The sequence below is a fragment of the Elaeis guineensis genome, chromosome 9, assembly GCF_000442705.2.
Source record: "Elaeis guineensis isolate ETL-2024a chromosome 9, EG11, whole genome shotgun sequence".
Taxonomy (NCBI): Eukaryota; Viridiplantae; Streptophyta; class Magnoliopsida; order Arecales; family Arecaceae; genus Elaeis; species Elaeis guineensis.
Window position 1 is genome coordinate 9,325,624 of NC_026001.2, and position 18,119 is coordinate 9,343,742.

The 18,119-nt window shown below is 35.6% G+C and overlaps 1 protein-coding gene and 1 long non-coding RNA gene across 5 annotated transcripts; one reads left to right on the forward strand and one right to left on the reverse strand.

Annotated features, from left to right (window-relative positions):
• The first annotated feature begins 807 nt into the window (after nucleotides 1-807).
• LOC105051759 (chaperone protein dnaJ 10-like) lies at nucleotides 808-16,718 on the forward strand. 4 transcript variants are annotated; one of them, XM_019852928.3, is made up of 11 exons: nucleotides 811-1,162; nucleotides 1,598-1,657; nucleotides 1,778-1,860; nucleotides 3,451-3,604; nucleotides 7,167-7,296; nucleotides 7,762-7,920; nucleotides 8,016-8,194; nucleotides 9,041-9,121; nucleotides 14,024-14,179; nucleotides 16,374-16,454; nucleotides 16,539-16,718. In XM_019852928.3, exons 1-10 carry the CDS (start codon nucleotides 1,073-1,075, stop codon nucleotides 16,449-16,451), a joined length of 1,170 nt encoding a protein of 389 aa, XP_019708487.2. In that variant the 5' UTR covers nucleotides 811-1,072; the 3' UTR covers nucleotides 16,452-16,454; nucleotides 16,539-16,718. The 4 variants fall into 4 exon arrangements, with proteins under 4 accessions (XP_029122487.2, XP_073099155.1, XP_019708487.2 ...); XM_010932351.4 differs by having other exon boundaries at nucleotides 815-1,162; nucleotides 14,045-14,179; XM_029266654.2 differs by lacking the exons at nucleotides 16,374-16,454; nucleotides 16,539-16,718 and having other exon boundaries at nucleotides 808-1,162; nucleotides 9,006-9,121.
• LOC140851521 (uncharacterized) lies at nucleotides 16,663-18,113 on the reverse strand. Its single transcript, XR_012134214.1, has 2 exons — nucleotides 17,421-18,113; nucleotides 16,663-17,341 (listed from the first exon to the last, which is right to left on the reverse strand). It is a non-coding gene; the product is annotated as an uncharacterized lncRNA (long non-coding RNA).
• Nucleotides 18,114-18,119: the final 6 nt, after the last annotated feature.

Genomic DNA, 18,119 nt, shown 5'->3' on the forward strand with positions numbered 1-18,119 from the left:
GGTTCAGAAGGGCTCGTTCTTTTATAGATAAATATTATGAAAAAATTTACTAATTTTTTCATTGATCAATTTACCCATATTCTCATACTTTTTAAGATAGGTAAATTATTTTATATGGATAGTATTTACTCATGAAATGAGAAAAAAATTTTATCCATTTAGAGAGTGGCTAAATCATTTTCTCATTTGGCCAATAAGTATGTATTTAATTTTATTCTTAAAACATCTCATTTTTGTTTCCAATGTTTCCATCATTTAATGTCCAATAACACAGCCATCCACTTTTTCTAAGCCTAAAAGTATAAAAGATATTATGAAGAATATAAATAAATTTTAACAACTTATCTAAGAAAGTAATAATGTAAACGAACATGGATAATAGATTTCGAAGCTACTTTTTCATATGCGAAAGAGTATGAATAAATTATTTTTCTATCTAAATATTATCTAAAAATATTTATCTAAAAAATATATATAATTTTTGATAAATTTTTTGTTTGCAGATGAAGGGACCCATGTTCTAGAAAAATATAGCGATGCATGCTTCTTCCATGAGATAAGGTTGTCCCTAAAAACACTCAATGATACAAAAAAAAAAAAAAAAAAAAAAATTGACGACCCCAAATCCTGATATCCTGGTCACCACCTGCGCACCAAAAACCCATCTGCCCCACTCCAGCAAATAAATAACAAGAGATCATTACCCCGCAAACCATAATCATCACTCCACCGGCTAATTTTCAAAATCCCTCGCGAGAGCGCCAGCCCACACCTCACAACCTCCACCCATAAAAAAAAATGGGACTAAATAAACAAAGCCACCATCCAAGAAATAAAAAAGAAGAAAGCCGAGGAGGCGGCAAAAGAACACTCCCCTCCGGCTTCTCTCCTCTCTTCTCCACTCTCCCCACCTCCATGTCTTTCCCCCCTAATTCTTTAATCTCTCTTGCGGAACTGGAAAGACGACCATGTGGGCCTCCTCTTTTTCCCTCTCCAAATCCTTCTCTTTGGGAGAAAGAAGGGCGAAGGATTTGGGAAGTGGAGGAAGAAGGGTGGGTGGGGAGGAGAGGAGATGGCGACGAAGGAGACGGAGTACTACGACGTGCTCGGCGTCAGCCCCTCCGCCACCGAGGAGGAGATCCGCAAAGCGTATTATCTCAAGGTGGGTTCTCTTTTCCGTGGAAGAATTCGAGCGAGAATAGAAACGGAACCCTAGTTTTCTTTTTTCCTCTTCTTAGTTTGCTATCTTTATGGTGTTCATGCTCGGAGCGGAGTGCGTTGGGTTAGGGTTTCAACGAATGGGCAAAGACTCACGTTTCTTGATTTATATTTCTGTTTCTATGTCGATGTGTGCTTTTTTTTTTTTATTTTCCCTCTTCTTGTTATGCTATGTTTATTGTTTTGATTTCTAGAGCGGGGTGCATTGGATTGGGTTTCACCAAAACGGCAAGGAATTGCCTTTGCTGATTTATGTTTCCATGATATCTTGCCCAGACCAGTCGTCTTTCTTGAGTTGTTCCAGTGTTAGTTGTGTTTGATATGATCCTATTGCTATCCTTTTTTGGATGTTGAGGAGTTCATGATTGCGTTAATGCAGGCAAGGCAAGTCCATCCTGATAAAAATCCAAATGATCCTCAAGCAGCTGAGAGATTTCAGGTGAGTTTTGGTAAATGTTGATGCTAAAAAGATGTTAGTTTTTCTGACATGCTTGTGGTTTCATTGTCACTGAATCATGATGATAAACTTCTTGAGTGATCGGAACTGTGGCTCTTGCAGGAACTTGGAGAGGCTTATCAGGTACTAAGCGACCCAGTGCAAAGAAGGGCTTATGATGGATTCGGCAAAAATAGCATATCTAGGTAAGCTACATTATTGCTTGGTTGCCTCCCCTATCATATTAAAAAAAAAAAAGAAAAAAAAAGAAGAAGAAGGCTTGGTTGAATAGATAGATGGCCTTATTCTTGTGAGATACCATGATGAAAGACGGCGATGATGAAATAGAGATTTGATAACCCCATGCAATTCTATGCATTGTCTGCAATGTACACCAGGTGCTACCTCATGATAGATCATGACAGAACTTCCTAGACTAGTTAATGGATAAAAATCTGTACCTAGAGGAACACTGTACAATAATTTCTTTCCTCTTCTTCCAATACCTTACAAGCTTCTGTCTTTCCATTCTTCATTTTGAGCTCTACAGTTGACATGGTTTTAGATGTTGGCCTTTGAAGTTCAATCTGTCGATCATGCTCTGATCAGTTGATTTCAAGGCACTATTTCATGCTTATAGTGCTGAGATTGGTCTTGGACTAAAGAGTTTGTTTTGGCACTATTATTTTTGGTGATGATATGGTCGTTTCAGGAATCAATCTTATTGGTAATTGCAACGAGCAAACCTATTTCCAATTTTTCAAACAAAACACCTAGGAAACCTTCACATTTCCAAGGACTGAAGTTGATCTAAAGTTTGGATGTTTCATTTTCTCTTTAGTAAGACATGCTTCCCTTACCATACTCTAGGTGATGCAACATATTTAGTATGTTGGATGCCTGCTATCACAAGATATGGATATCACATTTTGCACAGCCAATGAAAAATGGCAGCTGCATCACAAGAAAACCAGACATCATGCTTTCCCACTTGGGAGCTAGTTTGTGCCAACAACATGATTGTTTTGCCTTGTTTCCTTGGATAAGCAAAACAGGGTGCAACAGATGGTTTATTTTATCATCTACCTTTTCTACTTTGTTCTATTTGCTTGATTCAATGCCAATTCAGATGGTTTATTTTATCATCTACCTTTTCCACTTTGTTCTGATTTTGTTATATCTCTAAAAGTGCATCGCATTTCACAAGAGTCATCTTGACATATCAAACACTTATTATGACCTTGTGTAGTGCGCCTCTTTCCAAAAATCTTTTACTTTGGACGAAGGAGAGCTACTAAATTTTCCTGAAGAGGGAAATTCTATTAGCAAGAAAAACACATTGAAATCAACTGCTACACTATTATGCACAAAATTTCAATATAATGCCTTTTAATCATGCTAGATATTTGAATTGTTAATCTTGCATAGACTCATCCGTTTGTGGATATGATATACAAATTCTAGATCCTCTCTACAGAACATTAGGAGCTTGATGTGCCATGTGTTTTGGACAGTGTAAGCATTACAAATTTAATAACATGAGGATAAAATGTTTATTTTTTGAAAACATTAGAGTCCAATAATTAAGGAGGAAGCACAAGGACTGGACAAACATTACAACAGGAAATAAAATAAAAGAATAGGAACCAATAGAAATAGCCAAATGATTCATTTCTCTTTGTGAATCTTCTCATTTCTTCAGTTTTTATAACTTAGAATTTTATTAATATGTATTCATCAAAGTTTATTTGGTTATTTTAAAATTTCTACTATAACAAATTTTTGCATCACTTCAGGGAAAACATGTTAGATGCCACTGCTGTCTTTACTCTACTTTTTGGAAGCGAACTATTTGAGGATTACATAGGACACCTTGCTGTGGCATCAATGGCTTCCACTGAATTAACTAGTGAAAATGACAATCCTTTGAAACTTCAAGACAGACTGAAGGTAAGTACAGAAATGAGGCTTCAGTAAATTTTTTTTTTTTGAATTGTCTGCATGGCAATATTTTGCAAATCAAATCCTCCATCTTGGAATTATTGCATGCCATTTGTTTATGTATGTATCACTGACTGCATATTCATGTTTGTAGGTTTTAACATATTAGAGTTTTTGGTCCATATAATGTCATATTTTATGTACAGTTACTGAACTAGCATTCTTATTGATATATCTCAGAAGTGCTATATTATCAGAAAGATACTTTTTGACAATGGAAACTGATTTCTTACCAGGTTGTCGGTTCTTGTTTATCATAAATAATGGAGTTTGGCGTCTAATTTGAGTTTATCATTGGGTTGAATGATGGTAGAGCCTTCATAAATCTAAATTTAATCAAAAATCAAAGTCTTGCATGCTGGAAAATGATCAACTCAATAGCCTCTTGTTCCTATGCTTCTTTTTATTGTCTTTGTGATGTGTGATGGAATCTTGTCTCCCTCAAATGATTTTCACATAAGTTAACATACTCTGCTTATTCAGGTTTGGTCATGCTTCATTCTAAAATTAAATGGCCAATCAATTGTGCCAAATCACAATTTTCTTCAACATGCACCCACCCCACTTCTCCTAATGATATCAGCATTCAGCAGTATGTTATGTTTCCAGTTTTTCAGTATCCTCCAAATGCGAATGATATCAGCTGTTGTTTCTAGCTCTTTGGTGTACTCCATATGTTTTTAGCTTCCCGGGCTTTTCTAAATGCGGTTTACTGAGTTGCTATCTACTTCAATATATTTCCTTTTAACCTTTGGCATGTCTTCTACTCCTTCGAGTCCTTGGAGAACTGTACTTTATCATTCAGCTCAACTTTCCAGCAACTATTACTTGTCTTTGTATTCCATCTAGATTAGGTCATGGTAATGATGGATATAAACAAACACATGCTGAACGATTTAATGGCTCATTACTTCCATGATAGGCACAGCATTGTTCAGTTTGCAGTGTGATTCACTCCGTCATATATGTCAATCAAGTTTCAGTATGCTGAGCCATCACGTTATGTTAATATTAATGAAATCATGGTTATACATATGGTCTCTGTTTAGTATCTATTTACCCTTACTTGTTTATCTACCTGCATGCATCAACCACCCACCCACCCGCACACACACCCCAGCATACACCAAGTCTTACCTCTGTTAAACTACAATTGTGGGGTAGGAAAATAGGGTTAAGGGAGCTATAGTAATACAAAAAGTTCTAGCTTTGTCACCAGGGGCATCTATCAGGTAGGAAGTTCTACCTCATCTTTAGTCAAAAACATAAGGATTGTATAAAAAATGTTACAGAAAAAAGGAACCAAGATGAAGGCAACCTGCAAACATTTTCTTTCCTTCTTATAAATTTATCAGGAGGGCAAACCATGCCCAAAACAGCCAAGCATGCTTACTCAACTAAGCTGTGTTACTCAACATTGTGCCAATATTTGCATCTTTGACAAACCATAAGAGCAACGTTTCTTGGGTTGGTATTGGGACTTAATTTGGAAATGATGGAATTAGATCAAGTTCATATTATAGACTTGAATGAATTTAATTATATGATTTTATATACAAAGCCATGATTTTGAGGCATTTAAGATCAACTATTGTTATGTTTGGTAGAGTTTTATCTTTGTAACTAGTTTGAGAATAGGAACTGATGCTGGATACAATCTAATAGGTTCTAAATCGGTATCGGGGCTTAACTCTTTTCTTTTTTTTTTTTAATCCATTTTAAAAAATGATTATAGGTATGTGCATTATTAACCTGATAAGTGATTATGGGGAATTTGGGGCTTAATTATGAATCGATGGATGCTAGTTGTTTTCTTAGTTTAAAAAATTCATGTAGGGTATGAAAATCAAGAAGCCACACCGTTGATCATGATCATCCCATCTTAAACACACACAACCAAAATTTAGTAGCTATCGATACTTCTAAACTACAAATCATGCAATTACCATGATGCGTAGGTAAAGAAACTCTCCCCCTCTTTTTCCTTTTTTTGATTTTTAGTTGATGTGTATCATGATCAATGGTGTAAATTCTGAATTTTGAATCTTCCGTAGTGTTATGCACATTGATAAGACTCAAGCTTGTAGCAAACTTCGAGTTTCAATTTGTTGCCAGCACCATGAGTTTTAGACAATAGATATAAGAGTTTAGTTGTTCTTGAGATTCATAATGTTATAAATTAAACACTTTGGACTATTTCATTCAAAATCCTCGATGAAGATATATATATATATATATATATATATATATATATATATATGTATATATATATATGTATATGTATATATATATATGTATATGTATATATATATATGTATATGTATATATGTATATGTATATATATATATATGTATATATATAGGGGAAGATTTGGGTAAGGTTGACCGGATTTGGACTCAGATTCGGTCAAATCAAAATTGGACAATGGGGGTCCAATATCGATGATCTAAGCTGTTAGATGTGATCTATTATCCCAAAATTGCTTGCACACCAAAAATCATATGATTTGAAGATCCTTAACCTATGCATCAGGTGATCAAAAAATACATCTAATTCAATTTTATTTAGGTTGTCCAATTTTTAACTACTTGATGTATAAGCTAGAGGTCTCCAAATCATATGATTTTTTGTGTGCAAGCAGTTTTGAGATAATAGATCACATTTAGTGGCTTGGATCTTTGATGTACGACCCTTATTATACAGTTCTGACCTGACCGGATCTGAGTCCAAATCAGGTCGACCGGATTTGGACTCAAATCCAGTCATGTCAGAACTGTATAATAGGATCCTGGATCATTTATATAGAGCTAGGCTAGAATCAGATCGACTGGATTTGGACTCAGTTTCGATCAGATCATAACTGTATAATAGGAGTCCTACATCAATGATCCAAATCGTTGAATGTGATCTACTATCTCAAAACTGCTTGCACATAAAAAAATCATATGATTTGGAGACCCCTAGCTTATCCAAGTAAAAAATTGGATAGTCTAAATAAAATTGAATTAGATGTATTTTGATCATCTAATGCATAGGCTAGGGGTCTTCAAATCATATGATTTTTGGTGTGTAAACAGTTTTGAGGTAGTGATGACATCAAACGGTTTTAATCATTGATATAAGACCCTCATTGTCCAGTTTTGACCTGACCAGATTTGAGCCCAAATCCGGTCGACCTTATCTAAGTTTGCCCCCCTCCCCCCCCACACACACATCTATGTGTGATGGATTCCTGAGAGAAGCTATTGTTGGCTCAGCTGATATTTCACTTCCCATTTTTCTTCCAGAAACATGTTTTCTAAAGTACTAGTTTTTATGCTACATTTTAAGTTATTAAGAGCATATGCACTTTGTGTTCATTTTTATGTCATGCTGTTATCTAGTAGGAGAAATTGGTTTGAACTTAAAATCTCCCCAACAAAGCATCTCTTTTAAATTTTTATTATTTAAATCTAAAGCTATTATAGTTGGCATTTGAATTTATTTTAATTCTCTATTTATTTCCATAAAGGCTATACAGAGAGAAAGGGAAGAAAAACTTGCCAAGTTTTTGAGAGATTTCCTTAACCTGTATGTTCATGGTGACAAAGAGGGATTCTTTCATCGTGCAGAAGCTGAAGCAAAGAGACTTTCTAACACAGGTTGTAGTCTGAACATTTATAACGTGCATAAAATGGTAAATATTTTGAGTCTGATTGGATTTATGTTCTTGCTATATATATGCACGCACACAAATTTGGAACTCTTTGCAAAATCAAGACCACAATTCCAGCCTTTCTTTTTGTAACCAACGATTGACCTTTCATCAAGCGCTCACCATTTTCATCTGGGCTGAGTGCTGTCATTAAGTGGTTTTGCTTGGGAAGAAAATTAATGTTATCAAATCTAACTTTATATGGTGGTCTTGGTTTCAACTCTCTGCTTATTTTTTTAGAATTTTAGAGGGCTGGACGTTTTTTCCTCAATATTATTTTGCTGTCACAATTTACCCTTTTCTAAGTACTATTTTGTTTCTTCATATTGAAATAATACATATGACAAGTGATATGTATATAAAGCCCAAAATGATAAAGTTTCAATTTTTCTTCTTTGTGTTGCAAATACAGCATTTGGAGTAGATATTCTACACACCATTGGCTATGTCTATGCAAGACAGGCTGCAAAAGAGCTGGGCAAGAAGGTCATGTATCTAGGGGTGCCATTTTTGACTGAATGGGTGCGAAACAAAGGCCATTTTTGGAAGTCACAAATTACAGCAGCAAAAGGTTTAATTTTGAAGTGCTTTCTCTTGCAGGTCTGTAATAACTTTGAAACTTAGTTCTAATTATTGACTAGTTTGCTGGAAAAACATTTGGCCCAGGTGCTTTGCAATTGTTGCAGCTGCAAGAAGACATCTGCCGCCAAATCAACAAAGATGGCAGTGGTACTGAGAAAGATATTGAGTTACATATCCGGATGAACAAGGACTTGATGATGAACTCACTCTGGAAACTGAATGTAGTAGATATTGAAGTAACGCTTTTACATGTATGCCAAATGGTATGTTGAAAGGTTTTGTTGCCGTGTTCATTGGCCTTGTAAATTAATCATGAAATAGAACTATACAGCTGGCGTGTGAATTAAAAATCCCTACTTGTATGCCAAGTTACTATGTGGGCGGAAATTCATCGACTTAACAGCTTCGCATGAAATCTGGTGATTGGCAGCAGGAAAAATGCTGTCTCAAAAAAATTCTTAGTAGAGCATGCACTTAGATGCCATCGCATATCAAATGACTATAGAACTTGACATATTAAATCTGTTGCTCTTATCCCATTCACAAAGCTCTTCTGCTGAAAATTGTTAGTCATGCCCAATCATCTCTTTTGTTTCTAGACCAAAAAATCTTTTTGAAAATGTTTGTTGTACTGTCTTTTTTAACATGGAGAGATGTTGTGAGGAAAGACATGGAGAAGCTTGAAGTCACATCAGAGGTGGCTCTAACAAGGAATACTTGAAGAATGAGGATCCATGAAGCTGAACCCAAATAGTTAGGAAAAACTGGATGGCTATGGTTACAGTTATTTGTTTGTACTGTCTTTCATCCAGATTTTTTTAATATTTATGGATGCCACGATATCAATTTATTATTTTTGAAAAATAAATAAATTATGAACATGTAAATGTTGATGATTTCTTTGCCACGGTCCGAATTGAATTTTCACTTGAATTTTATCTAAAAGTTATTGCCTGGTTGCTCCTTTTAATTCTTTCCTAGCATACACATATCTGTTTACACCTTGATTAAGAGCAATCTAGCTCAATCTCTAACTTGCATTTTCACTTCTTTATTGCCTTATATGACTGGCAGAATTGTTTCTCAGCATTTGCCAAATTGGTTCATAGGTATTGCAAGAAAGCAATGTCAAGAAGGAGGAACTTAAGGCCCGGGCACTAGCTTTGAAAATTCTAGGAAAAGTTTTTCAGGTATAATGATAATATTTGTAATTTTGCGGTTGCCGTTTGATATATCTATAGATTTTAACCTTGGTAAACTTTGCTATGTTTTCTTGGATAAGATTCTTTTATTTTCCCTGCTTCAAGTTGCTGATGCATGGACATGGGGTTGAGTGTCAGATCTTGTCATGTATAAAAAAGTCTAAATTGCGAAGAACAAGAAATCGGAATTTATAAATTTATCTGTAAAAAATATGGAAGATAATAAAATATTAAAAACTATTGCAAAGAAGTTAAACTATTAAATATAAAGAGAATAATCTTTTTCACGGCTTCTGTCCATGCTTTTTAGCATGTTTTAGATGCTCAGACTTGTTTATGCTGTACTTCTCTTCTAGTTTAAATCTATATAATTTTTTATGTCTTGAATTTCCAATTATGGCATGTTGACATGTTACAACATGCAGATATGTATTGGCTCGTCTTTTTAGGTGGTTACAAGAATGCATAAAGCATTAAAAGAACATTTTGATGCTTTCATTAATAATTTCCCTTTATTAAGAGAATAATACCATGCATGTTAACAATCATCATTCAATTGAAGTGGACATTGAAGAAATCATACTAACAATGAAAGCAAACAGACATTATTCCAACAGCATTTATCGTGTTTCACAACAGTTTAAGTACTGATGCTGGTTGGGCGCTAATTATCCATCAGCAGAGTACATGTGCCATGTTGGCATGTCTCCTGCACCATGCACTAGAAAGAAAAATCAAGTGCTCTTTTTAAATTAAAGTATTAAAAGAAGATTTAAAAAGATGTCATGTTGACTGGTGTTGTATGCTAGTACTAGCCAGCGTGGTGTGTGCCAACTGACCTAGGACAATGTTTCCAGCAGCTGAAACCATGGTTTCACCATCCAGTACTATTGTGATGATGTCCATTACCCTTGAAAATCTTGAAACCTTTAATGAATCTTATTCCACTACCTTGATTCACGTGAATGTTATAGTCTTGCAAACTGCCTTTCCCATCTCTTGGTGCTATGCAAAGAATTGTGTTTATCTCTATCCTTTATGGCAAAAGACAAAATCTTAATAGCAGATAGGAAAAAAAAGTACTAGGACAGAAGCTCAGCTGCATGTTGAGGTGAGGGCAGGATCAAACCTAGGTCTCTTGCATCAATATAAGAGACTTACCAACTCTTCAGTCAGCAACCTCAATTGCTTAATTAGAGTTTTGAATTTTATCTTTACAAGTACTGCTAAAATTGTGTTAGTTATTGGAAACATCTTGGAATACTAGCAACTAATGTACATAAAGGTGATAGTTTGAATTTTAGCTACCAGTTTATATGTGAATTTTAACAACTAATGTATTTATAAGTGCCTTCGTCTTGAATTTTAGTGGCTATACCATTTACATGATCATATAATATGTTCTAGAACTAGTTATTACTTTATTAGCTATTTTTGACATTGTTAAGATATTCATTTAGTATGCGGCCTTAGGAATTTTGCTGTTCAGCTCTGTGGTTTGCTTTCTCAAAAAAGTAAACCTGCATATTTTCTCTGTAATTTTTTTTAACCAATTCTTTGTCCAAGAAATTTTATTACAGTTTTTCCTATAGTAAAGGCAAATGAATATTCGAGATCCATGTTTCCTGTACTTGCCAGTTACTATATGACATCATTTTACATTTTCCAATTAGATGACTAATCATGTACTTTATTATTCTTCGGACGGTTAACTCATGTTCCTTGCACACATACATAATAACAACGCAATATACATCCAAAAACACATGAACTATGACATATATATATATTCATGTGGTTTGTTCTCTCATTCGAGAATCTTTCTCGATTAGGCCATAACTATTTGTATGTTGATGTGATTTGGGCCTCTGTTTTGGGGATTTGAGCCTTCACAAAGAGCTTTGTACTTAGTATAACTTAACCAGAAATATGTATTTCTCCCTTTAGTGGGTGGCTTTCTAATATGGACTAGTTGGTCATTTAAATACCTAGAGGGCGTTGTGCTGGCTCATATACTGATTTATAGAAATATATATCTGGATGGAGAAATGTGCACCTTTTTTGGTCCCTTTTTTTTTTAAAATTATTCTTTTATCTATCTTACATCTTGCTCTTCCTCACATTTAGAGGCATATATTCTGCTATTTTTCATCTTGTTCATGATCCTTTAAGAATGTATCTAGGCCTTTGCAATGTTATGAATGTGTTTATGCTTGATTTTGGCCCATGGGCTTCCATGATTTATATATGATTGTTAGTTAAAGAGTGTAGAGTATCAAGGCATTCTTAAGGTCATTCTTGTACTTTATCTACATTGGTTTTTGTGTTTCTTTTATTTTTTTGAGAACAGTTTGATCTTGAATCTTTCGACTTTTTCTTTTAATTCTTAGGCATAGATGGTAGGTGAAAAAGTATCGAAGGCTTGCATCATACAAAATGCAGAAGTAGCTTTGAATAAAAGGGCTTTGATGCTAATCCAAAAAATATTTGAACATGATGTTAATATCCCTGTTGTGATAGGTAGGAATAACCCTTTATGCACCATTGAAGCTTGGATATTGTTCAAGAAGGATTTCATATAGGATTCTTAGCAGGGGCAGAGCTAGCAACTCACGAGTATACCCTTGCTACAACATCTATGAGTTTTGTGTTGCACCTTGCCTCCACTCCTAGTTCCACTTTGTCACATGTCCTTGTCTCTATACTCCATTTTACTATGTCAAACCCCACCTAGACCCATGATAAATATATTTCCTTTAGAAAACCCTTTGCAAAAGTAACAAAGAAAAGATGCTAAAATAGGGTGTCACAGTATATAAGGCTCCTGCCATTGCGAGGTTTGGTGAAGGTTAGATGTATGCAGCCTTATCTCTGCATATGAAGAGGTTGTTTTCGTGTTTCCAACCCATTGCACCAAGTTGTTGGAGCAACCTCACCATTGTGCCAAGGCCCCCCCTTAAAAGAAAGGATTTAATAATGATTTGAAATCTTGCCTCTCTATTTTTGGATTATATTTTATGTGATTCATGTTGCTGCCTTCCCTCTTGAACTCTTCGAATGGTCGATGCACATTGAACAGTCAATCTTTCTCAAAATCTGTCTAAAAGAATCTCTCTTGCTAACCAATAAAAAAAAAAATACTTTACCTCCCTACTTTCTTTGCTTTGAAAGTTGCAAGCTTAACTCCAGTCCCATGAGTCACTAGGTCCTCTACGAATGCAACAATGCCGTCAAACCTTTAATAGGTTTTGTGCCTCTATCCTTTCCGCATGCGAATAGCCATCTAGTAAGTCTTTCTCCCCTTTAATTATTATTTTTTTCTTGAAGGAAAATGGATGGATGAGAGATTTTTTTATTGAATTTGTTCTAAGGAAGCACAAATAATATTTGTAGGTTGGTGCTTTCTTACTTTTTAGGGAAAAAAGAACATTCTAGAAAAAAGAAATGACTGATTTAAAAGTTTGTTATATTTTCTTTTTCATGGTTACAAAACCATCTGAGTGAAATTTGTACTATTCATCTTACAATACTACCTCTTGCCTCTCACAATTACTTGGTTTTTTTTATATCTATATGAAGTGCTATAAGTTTAAGAGACCCATAATTTATTCGTACTAGGTACCAACAAAGAAATATATACATTTGATTTTGAAAAATTATATATGGTGGAAATTTATTATATTATGTAAGACAATTAGACAACTATTTTGAATCATGAGGCCCATGAGTGATAAATATAAATGCAACGAACTTGTAATGAAGAAGTCATGCATCAATGTAGATATTATTTAACATATTTAATTAAAATTTTAAAATTTTATATCTTATATAAGTATATAATAAAACAAAATTATAATTAGTGTTCAATCAATCATTAAAGTAATAATTGTGCTCCCTTGGTAACGAAGGTCTACCTGTGTTCTCAGCCTCTAAGGCACTTGAAAATTGGATAATTTAACCTAAAGCTTCGTGAGTGAATCCTTTCAAGCACATTGGAGATTCAAACCATATATATCTTGAACCAAGAGATTTCATCTAGTTTTAAATGTAAATATATGGTCACCCGTGAGTATATTTGATAAAATTACTAAAATTAAGCAAAATATATAATGTTGATCCATTCCTTATCAGCTTAAGCTTTTGGGGTTACTTTGTTTGTTAACATGAAAGATGGGCCTTGGTGCGGTGGTAATGTTGCTTCATTGTAACGTGGGTGTCATAGGTTTAAAAAACGAAAACAACCCTTCTGTACAAGTGGGTAAGTCTGTATACATTTGACTTTTCCTAGATCTCGCAGTGGTGGAAGCCTTCATGCACCAAGATGCCCTTTTTAGTTTATTAATGTGGTATCAAAGCACAAGTTTTTTGATATCATAAGTTTGAATCCCTTCTGTGCAATTATTTATTTAATTAACATGGCTGTTATCATGTTTCATTCCAGTCATTATGGTTGTTACTTTTTTCATTTCATTGTGGTCTTTCACTCGGTAGCCGAAATCTTCTACATAAAGTAACATACTCGCTTCTTTAGTCTCTCCAAGATCTTAAACATGAACCTGCTTCCTAAGTGCTTCTTTAGCTGAAGTGTTTATAGAATGTCTCCTTTCTCGCACCGGTACCCATTGCCATCACATGCGGCTTGGACCATGCATGTTTGGTGATTAGTAAAACTACATCTAGGCTAAAGAGCACTCTGTAAAGAGATTGTTCTTACCCTTCAGTGTCATTGGATGTTCCTTTGATTTCTTGGAATACCTGAATTCCTGTGTACAGCTGTTATGTTTAGCAAATTGTTAAGTCATTTGAATTTTCAATTTTTGCATAACACTTAATTTATGGTGCTGATGATGGTGCTATCTTTGGAATGGAACTTACAATTTTAATGTTTAGATTCTATATTCATGTTTACAGGGAGAAAGGCATGCATTGCCTTCCGGTACATCGAAACAGAAAAACATTCCAGATGATGGCGATGTCAGTTCCGATGCTAGTTCTGTTGAGGATCTACCACGGACGCTTTCATATCGGACTCCTTTACTTACTCAGGCAAGTCTGAAGGCCTTAATTCCCCCCTTTCCCCCTCTTAACATCTAATGCATCTTCATGCTATATAGGCATGTCATGTTCATGTAGGGCATACTTCTGTTATCAGTAACTTCTTTCTACTGAATAGGTAATGTTCAGTTATTGTAGGAGTTGCCACTTTGGTAAATGTTATGGGTTGATATGAGTTATTTGTTCTATGTCATGTAAATTGTTAATAATCTGTACAGTACACTTCTATATTAGTTCAACTGCTCAACCTGGAGAAAAACATTAAACATCAACTATTTTCTCCCCAAAAATCAATAGAAATTGTACAATATGTGATGGCAAAATATTAGTTGACATTTAAAATACTAGAACATAAATTAATTTGTGTTATCATGTAAGTAGGCTCTTCAGTAAATGGGGCATTGCCCTGTGGGCTACGCACTCTGCTTTACAAGTGGAGCTCTCATGTTTAGTTTTTTGGATGGTGCATCCCAAGTATTTGGACCTAGTAATTATTACACTGCATAAGTCTTCCTGCCTTATTTTGGGGGAAAAAAAGAGGCACCTTTAAATCAATCTTCCACTTTGGTAGGTATTGACCAGGTAGTCTAGAAACATGGTGATTGGTGAAACATTTAAAGGTTCATGCGGCATAATACCATCTAAAAGGATCTTTACCTTCCAAGATTAGGTACTATGAACTTGAGAAATACTGTTGTTCATTCAGAGTGTTTGACTGAAAGCTACAGTGATGTCAATGGGCTAGGTTTGGCAAATCATATTCAAAATCATGAATAGGCTTGACTTAACGACTTGGCGTGAAATAATATAAAACTAGGCCTGCTAATCAGCGTGTTGGCTTCAAGTCATTTGTATCTGACTTTTCTAATTTCCTCTGCACAATCCTTCTTTTCTCCTTGAGAAACTGGTTCACTGCTGGTGATGTTTTCTATCTGGTATCTGGATTTGTGATTTCTATGGATTTTCCCTGTTAACTGCTGTATGGACATGCTATCTATAAATCTCCTTAAAGGTGAGCACTTTGTGTGATAAATTTGAGATTTGAAAAATGAACTTATTTCAATTTGTTAATTGTTGCTCACTTGCTGCAAACTACATTTGTTCTAGTCCATGTTATCCCAAGGAACAATTATGAAAACTTAATATATGCACTTTTGACAAGACCTAATTGCTCGCTCGCTCACGGACATGTGGGTTCCAACAGGTGGCACCTGCATGCCAGTGATAAAGTTTGAATTTAGATGCTACCCTATTGGTAGCTGGGTGGGTGTGGGTGAAACAGAAAATATCTTGAGATTACCTTTATCAGACTTGTGTTTTTTTTTTTAATATTTTTTTTCTTTGTTTTGAATGTAGCTCTTGCTGAAAACAAAATAATCTTTTACATTAAAAATATGTGCTTTTGCTTTTATATACATACATAGACAAGTGAATGCACACCTATACATACATCTGAGCATGCTGCAAGCTTGTGTATGCTCCGTGTATTTTGCCTGTCACTATTATGCTATACAATGTTTAATTTCATGTTTCTCCATAGCTCATGCTCATCTTTATTGAATATGTGAAATTAAACTTCTCAAGGCATGATTGTCATACTAATTTCCTTTGCATTAACTTATGACAGAAAAAAAAAAAAAAAAACCTTTTTGATTGGTTCAGTCTCCAAGGATAGCATTTTCAGATTGGGTTGATCAAATAGCAGGCCTGGATACTTATGCATCTATTTAGTGGAGGAATTCATATGCCCTCCCATCTTCCCCCTTTCAATGTCCCATTATAGTTGCATATTGTGGATGTCTCTTTGTAGCCCCATTTGAGTGATTAAATCTTTACATTGTTTTTTTTTTGTTTTGTTTTTGTTTTTTTAATTTTGTTAAAGCCTAAAAAGAACGTAGTGCTTAGACTGCCTCCTATATGGTTGGTGTCATGCCCCCAAGTCCCTAACCCGTATCTTAGTTCAATTGATCATGTATATGACTAATTTTTATAATTATGCAATTGCTCCATATTATAATTTTGCAGATACAGTTAATTTCCTGCATTAGTTTCCAATTTCATGGTCACATGGTTATGCAGACTTTTTATTTGAAAAATCCACCTAGACCAGAATTTTAGTAATATGGCAAATGCGATGAATGCAGATGCCTGCGCAGACTGAAGTTTTATTTTGCTGATGTTCCAGGGTATTGGCAGGCTCTTTAGATGCCTTTGTAATCCAGCATATGACGTGGATGATGATTTTGAGCCCCAGAGCAAGTGACGAGTAAGAAGCTATCAATTACCATTTAGTATGTACATGCTTGGATTTGGGAGTAAGTAAATATCTTTTTACTCCGTCATGGCACAGGTCAATCTCAGTCACTTGCGAATGGACTTCCTTTTATGATTGAAGCCTTTTCTTTCCCTGCAAACATTTGTATCGGACTTAAAGAGGCCAACCCATCTGTGATATGTATATTTAAAGAAGGGTCTGCCAGACAATCTCCATTTGAGCGGTTGATAAGATGTCTGAAGCTAATCATCTCTATTTGGCATTTGTTGCATGTTTTTCATGCCAATGAAAACAATCACAATTCGATACCAAATGTGATGCTATGAAGCCAGACATGACACCAGCAGGAGTAACTCCAAAAATTATGAACACTTGTTGAAGAGCTTTGATGTTTTCCTTTTCCTACCGGAGCAAGTCAGAATTATCATCAGCGTGCTATGACCCCGTGGTTGTAGCGTTCTCATCTGAGAGGGGTATCTTTTTCTCTCTCTCTTCTCTCTTTTTTTTTTTTTACTTTTTATTCTCTCTCTTCTTCTTTTGAGAGGTTTCGTGAGATTCCGAGAGAGGTAATTCTGGGAAGTCGGTAACTCCTATTCCTTTTTCTTAAAAAAAGGAAACCAAATAACTATCAACAGTTGCTTAATGTTGCACTTTTAGGGGCCCTCCTGTTCCGCAAACACACATCTCCCAGTTCGATGGAACCACCTGTCCAACGACATAAGCTCCCGCCTGCACCAGATCATTTTAGGCATGCTAGGACAGCCAGCAGAAAACGGCAAGGTCTCATAAAAATTGTCTCCCGTGCATCTTATGTAGTATGTACCACCATTATTAAATCAGGGCCGGCTAAAGAAACACAAAAGTTGAGCGACTCGACCCTGCACCAAGGATTAAAATAATTACATCGATGACAATTTGGCTATAACAAATGAGAGGAGAAATTCATGAAACTGACACCTGAGATCATGTCTTGAAGATTATTGATAGAATAATATAAAGATGGATTTACATTGGTGGCAAGCGCTCCATACAAATCATGCTGGAACTGGACACACTCCTGCGCACATTTGCACCTTGAGCCTGTTTGATAGAGCATGTGGAGCAGATCACAATCTACAGTAAAGGTGACAGGAAGGGGCCAATTTACAAGGCCACATTCCCAGAGATCCTACTATTATGTTTCCAATCAACTCCAGAATCTGCCAAGCAAGCCCCCAAAGGAGAAGGAGAAGCCGCTCCCGGTCCAGCGACTGGGCTGAGGAGCATTGGCACTGGAAGGCACTCTCTTCACATTGAGCATCACGGTGTGCCCTATCTCTCGACGGAGTGCTTCAATGGTCTTCATGTCCACTGGATTCCCTGATGCATCCCTCACATAGAAAACATTCATTGCTTGCTCTCCAATGGTTGTCACATCAGCCCTCGTGACCGTCAAGCCATACTCCCGAAGAACCCTAGTCACATCAGAGAGCAAGCCTACTCGGTCTCTACCGCATAGCTCTAGACTGAATCCCTGCCATGAACCTCACCGTAAAATTAGAACCATGGATTTTCATTCTTTTTTCTGGAAAGGTATGGAAACCATAGAAGTTGATTTTTTCAGATGCCTTCTTAACATGAAATGCAATTCGGTGAATATTTTATTTTTCCCCTCGA

What these genes read in the sequence shown, in the direction of transcription:
- LOC105051759 (XM_019852928.3), top strand. Translation starts at nt 1,073, where the DNA reads ATGGCGACGAAGGAGACGGAGTACTACGACGTGCTCGGCGTCAGCCCC. An exon ending in AAAGAGACTTTCTAACACAG is followed by an intron (nt 7,297 to 7,761) that starts GTTGTAGTCTGA and finishes TTGCAAATACAG; the next exon opens with CATTTGGAGTAGATATTCTA. An exon ending in TTTTACATGTATGCCAAATG is followed by an intron (nt 8,195 to 9,040) that starts GTATGTTGAAAG and finishes ATTGGTTCATAG; the next exon opens with GTATTGCAAGAAAGCAATGT.